This window comes from Curcuma longa, unplaced genomic scaffold, assembly GCF_044706935.1.
Source record: "Curcuma longa cultivar G26 ecotype Majalengka, Jawa Barat unplaced genomic scaffold, ITB_CL_G26_1.1 utg8573_np1212_1322966_RagTag, whole genome shotgun sequence".
Lineage (NCBI taxonomy): Eukaryota > Viridiplantae > Streptophyta > Magnoliopsida > Zingiberales > Zingiberaceae > Curcuma > Curcuma longa.
This window is the reverse complement of record NW_027435604.1, coordinates 1,118,976-1,135,342: the sequence shown is the minus strand read 5'-3', so window position 1 is coordinate 1,135,342 and position 16,367 is coordinate 1,118,976. Positions and strand designations below refer to the sequence as shown.

The 16,367-nt window shown below is 37.8% G+C and overlaps 2 protein-coding genes across 3 annotated transcripts; both read left to right on the top strand.

Moving 5' to 3' along the window:
* The first annotated feature begins 1,029 nt into the window (after positions 1–1,029).
* Positions 1,030–4,300, top strand: LOC141820786 (serine/threonine-protein kinase SAPK10-like). Its single transcript, XM_074708142.1, has 9 exons — positions 1,030–1,513; positions 2,657–2,731; positions 2,821–2,922; positions 3,006–3,059; positions 3,138–3,230; positions 3,312–3,404; positions 3,487–3,591; positions 3,663–3,761; positions 3,864–4,300. The coding sequence occupies exons 1-9, from the start codon at positions 1,337–1,339 to the stop codon at positions 4,155–4,157; spliced, it is 1,092 nt and encodes a 363-aa protein (XP_074564243.1). The 5' UTR covers positions 1,030–1,336; the 3' UTR covers positions 4,158–4,300.
* A 1,286-nt stretch (positions 4,301–5,586) lies between these two features.
* Positions 5,587–15,412, top strand: LOC141820855 (zinc finger CCCH domain-containing protein ZFN-like). Of its 2 annotated transcripts, none has more exons than XM_074708214.1 (7): positions 5,587–5,805; positions 6,548–6,705; positions 7,760–7,822; positions 10,427–10,546; positions 10,734–11,030; positions 13,188–13,508; positions 14,858–15,412. In XM_074708214.1, the coding sequence occupies exons 1-7, from the start codon at positions 5,712–5,714 to the stop codon at positions 15,140–15,142; spliced, it is 1,338 nt and encodes a 445-aa protein (XP_074564315.1). In that variant the 5' UTR covers positions 5,587–5,711; the 3' UTR covers positions 15,143–15,412. The 2 variants fall into 2 exon arrangements, with proteins under 2 accessions (XP_074564315.1, XP_074564314.1); XM_074708213.1 differs by having other exon boundaries at positions 6,548–6,711.
* The last annotated feature ends 955 nt before the right edge of the window (positions 15,413–16,367 follow it).

Sequence of the window (16,367 nt, the reverse complement as noted above, 5' to 3'; positions counted from 1 at the left end):
TCCAGGATGCTGATACTTCCATCGAAGTATCACCAAACCTTTGAAGCACACCGCCTCTCCCTAGCAACGCACCTTGTGCTGCAGTTTTAGGAATACCAATCCTGGTACTACAATTTGAGTAAGCTGAGATTGAGAATTCCTCATTGGAAACCAAGCAAAGTCCACATCTGGGTAAGAATTAAACAATGCGAGCCTCAGATAACACTTATTTTTGCATGCCTTCCCTTCTCTCTTATTTGAGAGAGACAGAGAGAGAGAGCAGTGAGTTATACGAACAGTTGCTGGCACAAAGGCCAGAGCAGAATTATCCAACATTCTAAGAATTCAACGTTTTCACATGGAATCTTGTTAAAAGCAGCGATGATTCGCTCCAACCACTGGAATACGTGAGGGACATAAAGCTAGACATTATTGAGCACTTGTGTAGACCGATCACAAGACTGCGGTGGAAGGTCAAAAAGGCCCACAACTCTCTCTGCCTGCAAATACCCCTGAGATTTTCTTGGATACGAGGCCAAAAACGCATGGACAACTGCTCGAATAGTCTTGGAATTGGATGGGGGCACATCACCAACATCTGGAGGTGGTGACGGTGACCCACAGTTATGGGACATCTCGCCCTCCAACCCATGGTGCATGCTTCGGACGAGTTTACCTACGCCCACCCTTGTCAGTCATGATAGACGCATGAGACTGCACAGTGCCTCCCATTTCTCCAGAGCTTGATGAAACGACGACACGTTCTATGTTTCAGTCAAGAACAACGCATGTACGTATCTTCTCTCTTCTGAAAGCAAAGTATTGGTTACTGCGTTTTCTTCCAGAAAGAAGACAACAGAGGAAAAAGCTGGTGGTGACGCTAACGCGGAAAATTCTTGTGAACTGAAGAAGAAGAAGCAGAGCAGCCCATTGACTGTCACAGGCAATTAGAATGGTGGCCCATTAAAATGCCTAATGGGCCCAAAGAATAAATGCAGGGACCCTCACAATGCCACCTGCGACGGCATGCGATTTCTCTGCGGCTCCCAGTCGCAGGAACGGCGACATCAAAAGCGAAGGTCACGAGGCAGCTCTTGCCGCCACCACTGCCATCGCCTTCCTCGATCCCGAGATCCTCGAGGTACGGAGAGAGCGATCCGAAAGGCGATCGGTTCCTACTGGTTCCACAGCGATCGGTCGAGCACGGGCGCGGGACTTTCTCGGTCACGACTCGGTTCGTTGGCTGTCACTTTCCGGCCACTCGGACGGTCCCCTCCTTATCTGGCGCTGGAACCGCTGGGGGAGTAGTTGATCGATCGAACGCGGGGGGCGAAGGTGGATGTGAGCGCGCTGCGGCATGGATCGGGCGGCGGTGACGGTCGGTCCGGCCATGGATCTTCCGATAGTGCACGAAAGCGACAGGTACGAGCTGGTGAAGGACATCGGGTCAGGGAACTTTGGGGTCGCCCGGCTGATGAGGGATAAGCAGACCAAAGAGCTCGTCGCCGTCAAGTACATCGAGAGGGGAGAGAAGGTACGTTGGTCTTTTGATTTCTATGGTTCATTTATCTTGTTTTGACTTACCGTATCTGTTTATAGTCAATTAGTTGACTACAACGAATTGGATTTCCATGTGCCCAATGAGTGCATCCCATCTGGTCAAAATTCTATTTTTATCAGTTAACGTTGTTGACTTCTGATCTCTGGTGTTTAATGAACCTACTGATTATTTGGATGCCGCTTCTTCGGTTGTACAGATGTTCTCAATGCTTGCCTACTCTTACTTCAGTAAATCGGGGTTGCTTAGTCAACGCTAAGATTGTATTTGGTAGAATATAATTAGTAAGGTTTCCATGTGCCTAAATGAGTGCATCCCTTTTGGTCAATTTTCTATTTTTAGCCATTTAATGTTGCTGATCTTTGGTCTTTGGTGTTCAAAGAACCTAGTGATTGTTTAGATGTTGCTTCTATGGTTGTTCAGATGTTCTCAACACGTGCACCTGTTACTTCAACAAAATGGGGGTTGCTTAATCTTGATGTTAAGATCGTATTTAGTAAAATCTAACTATTGTTGGCCTTTGTTGATTCTGGCCTTTAGCGTTCGATGGGCCTTGTAATTGTTTAGATTCTGCTTTTATGGCTTTTTAGGTGTTCTCAATGCCTGCCTTCTTTTACTTGAATAAGTGGGGGTTTCTTAATTTTGAAGCCAAGGTCATTTTTTTTTGGGTAGAATCCAACTCATGCCTATACTACTTGCTTTATCCATGTATCTTTGGGATCCTTAAAATAGTCTATAAATGATGTACAGGTTCTACTAAGTTTTTATATTTGAATAATACATGTTGATTAACCCACATGAAGAATGGAGATATAGTTTTTCTATATGAATATTTCAGTTGATCTGTGACTGAGAAATAGGTTGCTTGTCAGACTAAATCTTGGCTGGTTTTACCTTGGAAACCATGCTCTTTGGTGAGGATTTCAGATTCCAGATGTTTTTCAAACACCTGGACTAGCTAGGAAAACCCATAACTGCGAAATAAATTCTATAAACTGAAATTTATGTTATTCTACTAGGCGTTTTACGTACTTCCAAAAGAATATATATAAAACTTTACTGATTGTGTCACCTAATTAATATCTTATATCTAAAATGATTTCCTTTTTATTCATGCAGATAGATGAAAACGTAAAAAGAGAGATAATAAACCATAGATCACTAAGGCATCCAAATATTATAAGATTCAAGGAGGTAAGATTTTGACCAAAGACAATCTTTTTCATGTTAAGAAGGAAATGGTATTAACTTCATCTTGTTATGTGGTTGCAAATCTTTTTTAGGTTATTTTAACTCCTACCCATTTGGCCATTGTGATGGAGTATGCCTCTGGTGGTGAGCTCTTTGAGCGTATTTGCAATGCTGGACGTTTCAGTGAGGATGAGGTTCTAGTTCACCTTGAGTTTGCTTGTAAATTATGTCATCAATCGTCACTAACTAGCCCTATTTTATCTCCTTTTTCCTGAAGGCACGATTCTTCTTCCAGCAACTTATATCCGGAGTCAGCTACTGCCACTCGATGGTGTGTTTATACACTGTTAGTTTGTTTTTAAGGCTTTTTCCTTAGGCATATCTTATGGTGGAATTCTTTCTTGTTAAGCAAGTATGCCACCGTGATTTGAAGCTCGAGAATACCTTATTAGATGGAAGCACTGTGCCTCGTCTCAAGATATGTGATTTTGGATATTCCAAGGTACAAAGTTCTAATTTCTCACTCAAGGACATGGACACCAACTCAGGAACTTGAGAACTAACATGCCACTTCATTTTCCAGTCATCAGTTCTGCACTCACAACCAAAGTCGACTGTTGGGACTCCTGCATATATTGCTCCCGAAGTGTTGCTCAAGAAAGAATACGACGGCAAGGTTGTATTTTTTTTCTTCACTAAACTTCATCTCTTAATATTCATTCATATCTCACTTTACCATTCTTGAAAGGCTCGTGTAGATTGCGGATGTGTGGTCTTGTGGTGTTACTTTGTATGTGATGTTAGTAGGTGCATATCCTTTTGAAGACCCAGAAGAACCTAAGAATTTCAGAAAGACGATACAGGTAATCTTCATTCATACTCTATCGTCTAAAGATTCTCGTACCTCATGTAACCTTTCTACTTTATGTTACAGCGTATACTGAGCGTGCAATATTCAGTTCCAGACTACATTCACATTTCTCCAGAATGTCAACACCTAATCTCACGGATTTTTGTTGCCAACCCTGCAACTGTAAGTGCAAAAATGGGTATAAATTTTGTGAGTTTACTAGAACATAAAAATGCTATCAGCGGATGAATTTTCCCCATATCAACTGACTACTTAAATTTGTAGAGGATAACAATCCCTGAGATACGCAACCACAAGTGGTTCTTGAAGAACCTCCCTGCTGATCTGGTGGACGATGACACGACGAGCAGCCGGTACGAGGAGCCTGACCAATCCATGCAAAGCATCGATGAGATAATGCAGATCTTAGCCGAGGCGACCATTCCTGCAGCTAACAGTCATGGACTCAACCAGTACTTGACAGATGGTCTCGACATCGACGATGATGACATGGAAGATTTGGACTCCGATTGCGATCTCGATGTCGAAAGTAGCGGGGAGATGGTGTATGCCATATGAGAGAGCATTTGAAGCAACACACTCGAGATGAAGTCCTTCGTTTGGCTTTATAATCCGTGAGGGTGCTTACTAAAGTACGTTGTGCTCTGTACCTCATCATGAGCAGTAAACACAATGCTAATGATCAGACTTTGTACGTAAAACAATACTTTTATGTCTTGAGAAGCAGTGAGGGCATCGGAGGCGACAATCGTTAGACTGGATACTAACATTGTCGGGCAGTTGTCACTTTCGGTAAGTTATCGAAGGTTGTCGAAGAAATCATTAGCGAATTGTCGGAGGTTGAGGCGGATTGGGTTTCTCGAGTCTGAATGGAAAATTACCGAATGAATGTCGAGTGCTCGAGGAGACTAAACTCCGAATGATTATCTCAAGCACATTAGCTTTTTGAGTCTGAGTGGAATGGTATAGGACGAAGGTTGAATACTCGAAAGAATAGTACGAACAAGAAATTGCTCAGGAAATGAGACTGATAGGTCGGGAGTGCTCGGGAAATGAACATGACGAGTCAAAAATGCTCGGAAAATAATTGATCGGTTGAGAAGTGAGGACGTATGTTTAGAAGAACAGTCAATTGTCACCTTTTGCAAGTTATCGGAGGTTGTCGAGCTGTTAGCCAAACACACGAGTGATTGGTGGTTGAGGCGGACTAGATTTCCCAAGTTTGAATGAGAAATTGCTCGATGAATGCCTAGTGCTCGGGAGAATAGACTCCGAATGACTATCCCAAATAGTGTAGCTTCTTGTGTCTGAGTGACATGGTGTAGGACAAAGGTCGAATAGTCAAAAGAATAAACTGTTGCCTTCTCGAGTTCAAACGAGATGTTGCTCGGGAAATGAGACTAATAGGTTAGAAGTGCTCGGGAAATGAACATGACAAATCAAAAGTACTCCGAAAAAGGATTTGATCAGTCAGAAGTGAGAACAGATGTGGATACCCATCGATCAATCTTCATCTATAATAGCTAATTTATTGGGTTCTCTGCAATTCTCTATTCGATATCTACGAAAGCACTAAAAATTAGAATCTCTTTCAAAAAGGCTCTATTTGCTAATTAATTACTCTTAAAAACGATCATGTTCGTATTAATTCATGGTCGCGCTCGCAGGCAGATCCGCTCGCAGGTTAGAGAATAAAATATCCGTACGGTTCGGATGATTCGTCGGTGCGAATTGAACGGATGGATGTTGCCATGCGATGGGAGGACATGCGAGAGGGCGGTGTCGGTTATAGTTCGGTTTACTTGGCGGGTCTGTTAGCCCGCTCGCTCGCTCGCTCGCTCGCGCGGTGGGGGGTGAAAAGGGCGAGGGGTGGAGTCGAATGGCTGGTTGGTATTTCCTCTCTTCGTTTGTGGAGAGGAGAGCGCTCCTCCTTCTCCTCCCTTCGCCTCTTTGTCCTCTCAATCGCTATCGCTTTCGCTCGCCCCCTTCTGACCACCTCCCCGGTCTCGCCCTCACTCTCTTCAGTGATCGAAGGCGCCGGAGGACGCCGAGGTAGGCTGACGGCGAGAATGGAAGCTCCGGCAGGGAGGGGCCGGTGATGTCGGAAAGAGGATGGATTTCGAGGCCTCGGGGACGCAGATGCGCGGCTCAGCTAGGGTCGTCTCGGAGGGGCCTTCTTCGTCGTCGCAGACGGGGTTCGAGGAAGGTTGGGTTAGGGTTTCCTTGATCGTACAGTACTGTAGCAATGCTGTGAGTTGTCGTAGAATGGGGTTGTTTATAATGGAGGGAGGGAGGGGGTGGGAGAGAGAGTAGGGTTCTTCTTCGCCGATACCGAACTGTTGCCATTTTGGCACAAAACGCTTTGGGTTACCTCCACTTCGTTTCTAATTGAAATTTCCCTGCTGCATCGAATTTGGCGAAGTTAGGCGTTTTAGAAATCCATCCTAGATTTTTTTTTTGATTTTTTTCCCCAGTCTTTTTCTGAGATAAGCTGTTCTATGTATTTATGTTACTCCTGTTCGGTGATTTTTTGTTGCTTCAATTTGTCGTTGTTATTGTTTTGATATTTTGGGACTATAGTTCTGCAGTTATGTGCTAGGGTAATTCTGACAGTTTAATTGTGGAATCTGTCATTCGTTTTAATTTGGTGATGGTAACAGTCAAGCTACTTGACGTCGAAAGTGTAAAACTTTTTCTTAGTCATGATTTGGTAATAAATATATTGGTGAACTTTAGAAGTTCTAGTCTGTCTATGCCATGTAAGGAACTTCTTTTCTCATTTATTATTATTTGTCTTATCCACTGACAAGAGTCTCGTTGTAGCAGTCATAATGATTCTCTGTTTTTTTTTTATCTCTTACACCATGTCCATTGTGCAGCTTTTTAACGATAGAAAACTTTTTTCCTCACATTCATCTAAAACTTGTATACTTACTGTACTCTGGCAGAAGCAATGTGGACAGGGAACTTGAGAGGAGGTGGAGGTGGTTCCATGGACTCTGGACCTTACCCTGAACGGCCAGGAGAGCCAGACTGTTCTTATTACATCAGGACTGGCCTCTGTAGATTTGGAATAACTTGCAAATTTAATCATCCTCCCAATCGGGTATTGGTAATAAAAATCCCTCTGAGATAATCTCTATGAACTTGACAATGTGATATTTACTTTCTATCTTCAACTTCTTGAGATGCATGTGATTCTCAGTTTTGTGCATTAAAATTACATTAATGTGACAATTCATTTGTTAGATTAAAGAAATTTAATAGTTACTAATCAAATTCTCATTAGACTTGGAAGCATTCATTTATTCTAAGAAAGCAGGATGCATTCATGGGCTTCTACACAAAAATCCTGTTAAGTTATATGATTGCAGTATTATTCCAATGCTTCAGAGTTGGCTACCCTTGGTGCTATGCTAAATTGCAATAAATTATATGCCAGATGCTTTCTATATTCTACTTTGCTTGAGATTGATACAGTGGGTTGATTGCAAACATAGTTGTGAATACAGATCATATTTTAGGGTTTTGTATATAAAATAAAATTTTCAGTATGAAAATGATGAAAATAATAAGAGAACTCTATATTCTATTAATCTTGTCACTTCTGTCATTGTAGAATTCATAATCAATGCTGTTAACTTTAGCAGTTATGTATTGCACCACAAACTGAATATCTTAGTTAAAAGTGCTTGTGATTTTTGTTAACCATTAAATGGGACTTGTCAAGGTGCATTATATAAGTGTCTAATTTCTAGGTATAATTTTGAACAGAACCATTAAATAGTGTGAAGAGTGAGATTCCATGTTTAGTAATATACGAGACCATCATCAAATTTAAGGATTTCCCGCAGAACATTTCAACCATGTATTCTTCTTGACTTTGTAACCTGAGTAAAATGCTGATAAGCTCCATTGCTTGTACTGTATCCATTCTACCCCTTTTCTATTTTTCTACCACTTGATACCCAGCATGCTAGAAGTGCTGTGTGCGTTTGAATGTTCCATAAATAGGACATAATTGGATATTTTGGTGATTTTCTTGTGTTGAAAATTTAGAAATATATCATTCTTATTGTGTCACTTTTTTTTGCCGGACATGTTATTTAGCTTCCCCAATAGCAAATTTTGTGGTTTTTAACTGGTCCTGCAAATCTCAGGCTGTAGCTGCTGCAAGAATCAGGGGTGGGTATCCTGAAAGAGTAGGCCAACCTGAATGTCAGGTCTCTGCATTGTCACATTTAGTTTCATTTATGTTTATATGCATACACTTCCATGTTCATCCAGTGACAAAGTCAAAGATAGGTTTTTATACTACTTTAAAACATTATACCAATTAGCTTTGATATTTGTTAGCTTTACAAGCTAGGTTGCTCCTTATTGAAGAATTGCAATCAACTTAGTGTTAAGTCTGGGCATGTTGCTGAACTTTCGCTTATATTGTTTCCATTGTCTTTTTTTCATTGCACTGTGTTAAGAGTCATCTACCAAGAAATTAAGATCTCTGCTTTAATGGAATCAGCCACATGGGCCTATCGAGAAATTCACATCTAGTTGTTATTCATTTTGTCTAGTACCAAGTGTATTTTTTGTTTTTCTTCTTTTATTAAATTGTGTACTCAGAGCAAGTTTTTTTCCTTGTTACGAAAATATACAAACATTTCAATCCAATAAAGTTTGAAAAAAAAATGCAATACTTGTTCTAGTCAGCATCAGTGTTACTTTGCTTGAATCCAGTTTTCTTTTTCTTAGTTATATTTTCTTCTTCCATTATTTATATTCCATTCTTGTTTTCCTTCTTTAGCATTTGTTAGGGATGGACTATAAATCTTATTCATCTACTTGAATTGAGTCACTGTGTTAATTGGCCTTTCTCTGCAGAAAATGAAAGAGAAAACAACTTTTTATTTAGGCTAATATTTAAGTATAAGATAAAATATACAACTTCCTTTTCAAACTTATACATGTGTCTGTTATGATTGTTTGTCTTACTTAGATACAACATTGACTCTGCTAAGTGCTAACAAAAGCCTGCTGTGTGTCAATATAAATCAGTCATACAGTTGGCCTTGACGATCTATCTTTCTGCATTGTTGACTGTTACTTAACGGTCCATGTTAACAGTTAGATACCTATATGTAACACTTAGAAACTTGTATATAACAAATAATATTGTTGTTTCAAATATGGCCACTGTTTGTTTTATTCTACAACTTCATAAACATAGTTAAATTTGTTTATGTACTATGCCAATCTTAAGGAAAAGACCAAGTGCGTTAATCTAGCATGTATCTGTTAGGTTCAGCTTCACATCATTTTTTGACATGTCACATTATCAAAAAATGTGATAATGTAACATGCACTAACCCAATCGGCAGACTATATCAGTAATTTTTCATCCGAAATATTAGAACTCCATGACACTTTTTTGAGATGATATCTTTAATGTTAGGGAATTAATTGTTTATTGACATGATATCCCACTTATGTAATGTTGATAGTTGACATTACATGTCACATTTGTTAGGATCAGCATTGTGGAAGGAGCACTCTATCTCTGAAATTAGTCAATTTTAATTTTTTAATGCTTGTTTTCTTAAGAATTAGATCAAATCAAATGGAATACACCAAGGGAGAAGAGAGAGGAAGATGATGGAGTTTTGTTGTCACACAAGAATTCCTTATTTACACTTTCTTCAGATTTTCCCTAAGCTTCTTATTTGTAACCCATACATTTTTTCCAACCCATTAGATTTAATAATTAGTTTGAAAACAATTCTCAACATTTAATTATATATTTTAATTTAGGGAGAAATTAATTATGATCCAATCTAAGTAATTCTCAAGTAATTTAATGTTAAAATTTTAATGGTCTACACAACACATTTTGCATGGCGTTGCCCTTGCAGTTGTGCATTGTGTGAACATGGTCCGTTAGACATGCATTGCATAGGTGATGTGAGGGCAGCTTACTGAACTTTCAATCAAATTCCGATGATGATGTATAGTTTGTCCTCATTTTTCTCATTGAGAACCTGCATCTTTTTTGATTTGATCATTAAAGCTTGCTTTGATGCCATTGTTGGGGTCATCATCCCTGAAGGAGCACATTGGTGCACTGAAATTTGGCCCTTGCTTCATGCTTTATAATTATTTCACACATTATATATATGATCACTAAAGTAACAATGCTACAAGAATCTTTTATTACAATCATCAATTTCCTTGTAAGGAGATTGATGATAGGGTATTATCACTAACATCATCATGTCAAGAAGGTGATATCCTCGTAGGCCTACTGAGTACTGACACAAGGTAGACACACATCAATAAATTTAGTAGCTCTCTCCCTTGGTGCTATAATTAAGTTTAAAGGTTAAAATTATAAAATAGATGTTGATGTAAACATATAAATAATCAATATCTAAAACAACCTAAAATATTGTTAATATGCTTGGATTTTTAACTAGTAGTTTAATTGCAGTATCATACCAGCAAAAGGGCATGCAGCCACATCAGCAATATGAATGAGCCATATTGTCATGTGGATTGGTAAAATTAACAATGTACTTAACTGAGGTTGATTACAAGCTATGATTAAAAAAATTCTGAAGTTTCTGTAAAAAATTTGATTGAAATATAAAAAGGGTTATATGTCAAACAGTCCATACAATTTATACTTTATTCAGATACTTTTATTTTTTAACCTCCTTTCTTTTATTACAATCTAAGCTAGAAGCTATCTCAATTTTTCCTTTTGTTGTCTTAAATTATAAGACAGAGCTTGATACTATATTTTTTTTATTTTTTATTTTTTTACTCTACAGTATTTCTTGAAGACAGGAACATGCAAATTTGGAGCTACATGCAAGTTCCACCATCCAAAAGATAAGGCTGGAATTGCTGGGCTAGTTCAGTTAAATATTCTAGGCTACCCTTTACGTCCGGTTTGTGAATATGTTAACCCTACTACATCTATTCTTAGAGCATCTACTTCTAGCAATGGGATGTGTTAGTTTGATTCGATTAAATGAGACCTAATATCTTACCCTTTCATTTCCATGTTTTTATTTATACTTTCTTTGCTAGTTATGTTGTCATGTTCTATGATAATCCACAATTTTTGTATCATAGAATGAGAAGGAATGTGCATATTACACAAGAACTGGGGAGTGTAAATTTGGGAGTACTTGCAAATTCCACCATCCACAGCCCTCAAATGCAGTAGTTTCTTTACGTGGCTCTCCGGTCTATCCTTCACTACATTCCCCAACAACCCCTAGTCAACAATCTTATCCTGCAGGGATGACAAACTGGACCTTACCAAGATCTTCTTTTATTCCAAGCCCTCGATGGCAAGCTTCTTCAAGCTATGCCCAGTTGATTCTTCCTCAAGGCATGGTCCATGTTCCAAGTTGGGCGTCTTACTCTGTAAGTTTGTCTCACGCTTCCTTATTACATTTATGACTTTGAGTAGTCGGTATAGGAAACATGATTTTAATCTGATTACTAGCTTTCTATTAAATATCAAACTATAAAAATATTGCATGTATACATATCATGATGATTTTAGTTCATTGTGAAATTTTACATGATTTTAGTTTTCAACTGTGAAATTCACTACCGTTATCAAGTTAGGAAGTTGCTTTTGGACAGTGATGAAAATACTTATGTTGCATAATCTTGACCTCTTAATGCTATCAACTTATATGCAGATTTACAGAAAACATGTGCACACTTTTATGCTATGCTTGTATCAAGTACTATCATTACTATCATACACTTGCCGGGAAGTTTTTACTTGAAATCCCCTTTACCAGACCTTTTCTCAGAACACAGACATCAACCTTGAACCATGATCCTCCAATTTGTTAATATTGAAGATTTTTATTGGATTTTGATACATATATTGCTTTATCGAAATTTAAAAGTAAATTTGGCCAAAATTTGGTCAATTTTCATTGGAAACTGCATAATTTAACCTGAAACAACCTACTGATTGTTGCACAAGTGAACTCATATATAGAAACATGACTCAGGATCTGATGGTGGTGACTTGGTTAGTATTGCTTAAAAGTTAAATGAAGATCAAAAAAGCTTTGTAGAAAAATCTGTTTCAGAGTTAATTTCTTTTTCCATTTTAGATTTTTTTTGGATATTTTTGTCTGACCTAGCTTATGAACAAATTAGGAATTTATGTTTTAAAAGTTTTTAGATTTCAAAAAATAGTTTGATAGGCTCTCCTCTTTATGATAATTAAGTCTTTAAAGGGAGTCACCAAGTTTTATATAGGATTGTAGGAAAGTTTTGGTAGAAGTTTAATTAATTTAATTTGTTTTCTAGTTTGTTTCTTGGTTAATATCTTTTCTTATTGAGTTTTTTAGATATATGATTATTTCGTTCCTATAATATTTTTAGTTTGATTTTAGTTTTTGATTGGTTTGGAGCTCTAAAAGGAACCCCAATACCACTATTGTCAATCATCTATATAATACATTCCTCTTTGTGAGTGTTCATTCTCTGTGTGAAATAAATTATTTCTGTGCATGAGATTATTTTATCCCTATGCTGCATCGAAGTGATTTGAAAGTCTTGTGTCAATTTTTTATTTCCTGCTTTGCTGAATCAGGAAGTTATCTTGAAATGTTTAGAAACTAGAGAAGCTTAAAAGCCCCTAAATGTTATTCTAATAAGCTGATTAGCTGCATCTGCTATTCATATTTTTCTAGTTTTGGCGCAATGGTAAAGGTGTTGTCCTGTGACCTTAAGGTCACGGATTCAAGTCACGGAAACAATCTTTATTACAATGTAGAATAAGACTGCGTATAATAGACCCAATGTGGTCCGACCCTTCCTCGGGATCCTGCATTGACCGGAGCTTCGTGCACCAGGCTGCCCTTTGCGTGTTACTATCTTGGTGATCAGATTAAAATTAACCACTAAAGTCATGGGCCAATAGATGAGTGGCATGCCTATACTATGATGGTCAGTAGTGTGAACAAGGATTACTTGGATTGTCCTGAATTTAACTAGTGGAAAGCCAACATGTGTATGGTTAGTTCAGTTGAGAGGTGAGTGTTGTGGAAAGTCTGGATCTGCTCCGGTCCTTTGACTACGTGGTATTCTACCGTTAGATGAGCATGCACTTTGAAGCCTGCAAAACAGATTTGGGGGTCACATGGAAATGTTTTGTAAGGAAGATTGACTATTGTAACACAATGTCTATCAATTGATAAATCTAAGGTTATCATGGTAGTGTCTAGCACGATCAAAATCTCAAACCTTACTTTCCTGTTTAAATAAATGAGTAAAGTACAGGTTGTGATGGCGAGAGTGGCATTAGGGCGCAAGCGCATCTGAGATGGTTTCATCCAACAACCCAATAATTTAGATAAGTTGATTAGGGTTGAAGATGTGAAGGAAATAAGTTTGTCAAAGAAATTGTTATATGATTTATAATGATCTAAAAGGATTTGAATATTACTACTAGTTTTATGGAGTCTAATAGCTTGATACATTCATGAAGCGAACGTCAAATAGTTGAGATTCATATGATTTGTTATTGTTATATATATAATATGACTACAGGGACAACTGGGTTCATCTCCAGAGTCTCAACAAACGACAGGGAGTGCTCCGTTTTATAACCCCTCACATCAAGGTGAGACAAGTGGTGGAGCTCAAGGGAAATTTTCTTCTTACCGACCAAGCTCTGTTACTATGGGGCTATATACAGCAATCCCAAGAGAGAACGTATTTCCTGATAGACCTGGGCAACCTGAATGCCAATTCTACATGAAGACAGGAGATTGTAAGTTTGGTGCAGTCTGCAGGTTCCATCATCCTAGGGAGAGATCAATTCCTGCTCCAAACTGCGGGTTGAGTCCATTGGGCCTTCCCTTGCGTCCAGTATGTTTCCCATCAAACCTGAATTTTCCTCTACTTTGATCAATAAACCATGCGTGCCTAGGATCAGTTTCAAATCCTATACTGCTTGTAAACATTTGTTGGTTTAATTTAGGTACTTTGCAACCACTAAGTGATTTCTTTTGCACCAATAAAAAATAATTTTTATTGCTAAATGAGCAGTAGAGAGCTATTATAAGCTGATATCACGAGTGTGTTTTTTCTTGCCTTCAATTTCTTGTTTTCTCGATAGTATTTTTTTGATGCATGACAGCAGAAGTTAATATTTCATATGCTCTTAGAACATTTACCCAAGAGACTGAAATGACAATGGACAATAAGAACATTACCAAGTAGGAGCAAACAACATTATTGCTGATTTCTTGTGCTACAGTGTATGAAGAGATTTTAATCAACATGAGAAGGTTGAGAAAAGTAATTAAGGTGCAGCTTTGCAATTTCGATTAGTGTCTTACCTGGATGGGAATGGTTTGAAGAACAGTCTATTATGCAAGTACATTAGAATTACAGGAGATTTTCATGCAAACAATCTTTTCGCTATTTGGAACATTTCTAATTGGATGCCACCTGGCCACCAACAAGCTTCACCTTTCTCCTGGCTACATGTTTAGCAATCTAATTTCCTGGTCATTTATGAACTTAAGCATGATGAAGTAGATTGCAAAAAGATCACTGGTTAATTTCCTTTACCAAAATTAAGACCACAAAGTTGCATGCTTTATTATCATTTCTTCAAGCTCACGGGTAGTATGTGAAATGCATGATGACAGATACCAGGATTCCACATGTTAATCCTTATTTCTTCACATCAGGCAAGGTTAATGTTTCTGAGTCATTTCCTTTACCAAACTTTTTGTCAAAGATTAAAATCTTACTACTATACTTAATTCTGCTTCGAATCTCTCTGTTCAATGATGAATGGGAATTGTGCATGGTGCAAAATTTTTATTGCCTAATTCTAAATAATCCACTTTGCCAAAGATACCATCATATTTCTGCCTTATTAATTGTGTTTCTCTTTGACATTTCATTTTAGTTTCTGAAATCACTTTGTGAATTATTGTGATGGTGCAAAGAGTTTGGATGGACACAATGAAGGGTCACTGAAGCCTTCAAGATATGAATGAAATTTTTCATAAAAAAATGAGAATGACCTAGAGGATGCAGTTTCACTAGTAGCAACTTATCCATCAACTCAAAACACAAACTTTAGGAGCCAATACATATTAAGAATTTGAGGGGTTAACCAAAATAAAAAGTTGATTCCCAATCTTTTCCCTTATTTTATCATTATCTGAAACAAAGAAACTAGTTGACTGTAATTTCAACAGGGCGAGCCAGTGTGCCTTTTCTACTCTCGATACGGAATCTGCAAATTTGGGCCAAACTGCAAGTTTGATCATCCAATGGGTACTTTGACCTATGGCCTTGCTGCATCCCCCACAGCTGATGTCCCGACTGTTCGTCATCTCTTGGGATCCTCTTCAGAACCTCCTGCTTTGACACTGCCATCAGAAGGAACTGGCAACAGTAGCTCAGGAGTTCCAAGACGATTATCACTATCAGAATCTCGGCAAGCAAACTCTGGCGATGAAAATGCTGAGGCAGAGTCATAGATAATTGCCGATTCAAGCATTTGCAGGTTTCTTTTTTCCCTAGACAAGTAAGTACGATGATCTTCTGTCTGTAATATCCAGTTTTCCTCACTGGAGATGTACAGCTGTTTTCGTTCATGTTGTATTTTTTTTTCTTCCTTTTTCTCACCTGAAGATGCATCCATTCGGTGGCAAACAAGGATTGCCTATTTAATGTATATCATCATAAATTTAACTGTCAATTGTTATGGGGAATATGCAAGCCCCCCATCACATTGATGTTTCTATTTATCTCGGCAATTTCATCGAGTTTATGCTCTTGCATGTGAGTATATAAGCATGGAAAATGGATCGTTATACCACAAAAAGTAGTAGAAATTTCACGTATAATGAGAATAATCTCATTTTTCTTGTATTTTTGTGTATATAACTCTTCTGCTCTCAGGGCATGGTTGAGTTAGGATAGATTTATTGAAGTAGATAAAGATTGATAATGTTTTTTTTTTTGTAGTTGTCAATTATAACTTTCTGATTTACTTCTTGATAGATGGTTATGGAACGGTTAGGGTGGTGAAATTTCAACTTTTGATGAGTGTATATAACTCCTCTAAATTTTCATTCATTATTGATTTATCTTTATAGAAAGTTGTTAATCTCATTGCATGAATTATTTGCAAATGGAACTCTATTGGATCCGAAACGTAGTAGCACCGTTGAAGTCAGAGTTCCCTTTGCTCAGGATAAAGATGGCTTGACCAATGGGAAACCAAGGCACCATCAAACCCAATAGAAATGGTCCCACTATGTCGCATTTTAACGCTGGATCGTTACACCAGAGATTAAATTAATCAGTTCGTAAAAATTAAATATTTAATTAATTTTTTTTTAAAAAAAACATACCCAATGCAATCTTTCTCTCAAAGAATATTAGTGCTGCCTTCAGCCTTCAAAGGAATTGACTTAGTTAAATGGCAAAGCCTGGCATAAACTAAATCCCTCCTAAAGGCTAAAGCTAGGAATAAAGATGTTTATTCCTTGCCTTTCTTCCTCCCACATTTTAAACTAAAGCCTTCTTTTTGGCATCTAATTTCGGCAGGCAAGCATATAATTAGTTTCTTGTCTAATAATTTACGGTAAAAATTAAAATAATTTTGATAAGCAGTTAAGGAGTATTTTAATATAATAATATTTTATATAAAATAATTTTATTTTTTTTTCTTTAGTAATTTTAATCGTGCCTAATAAA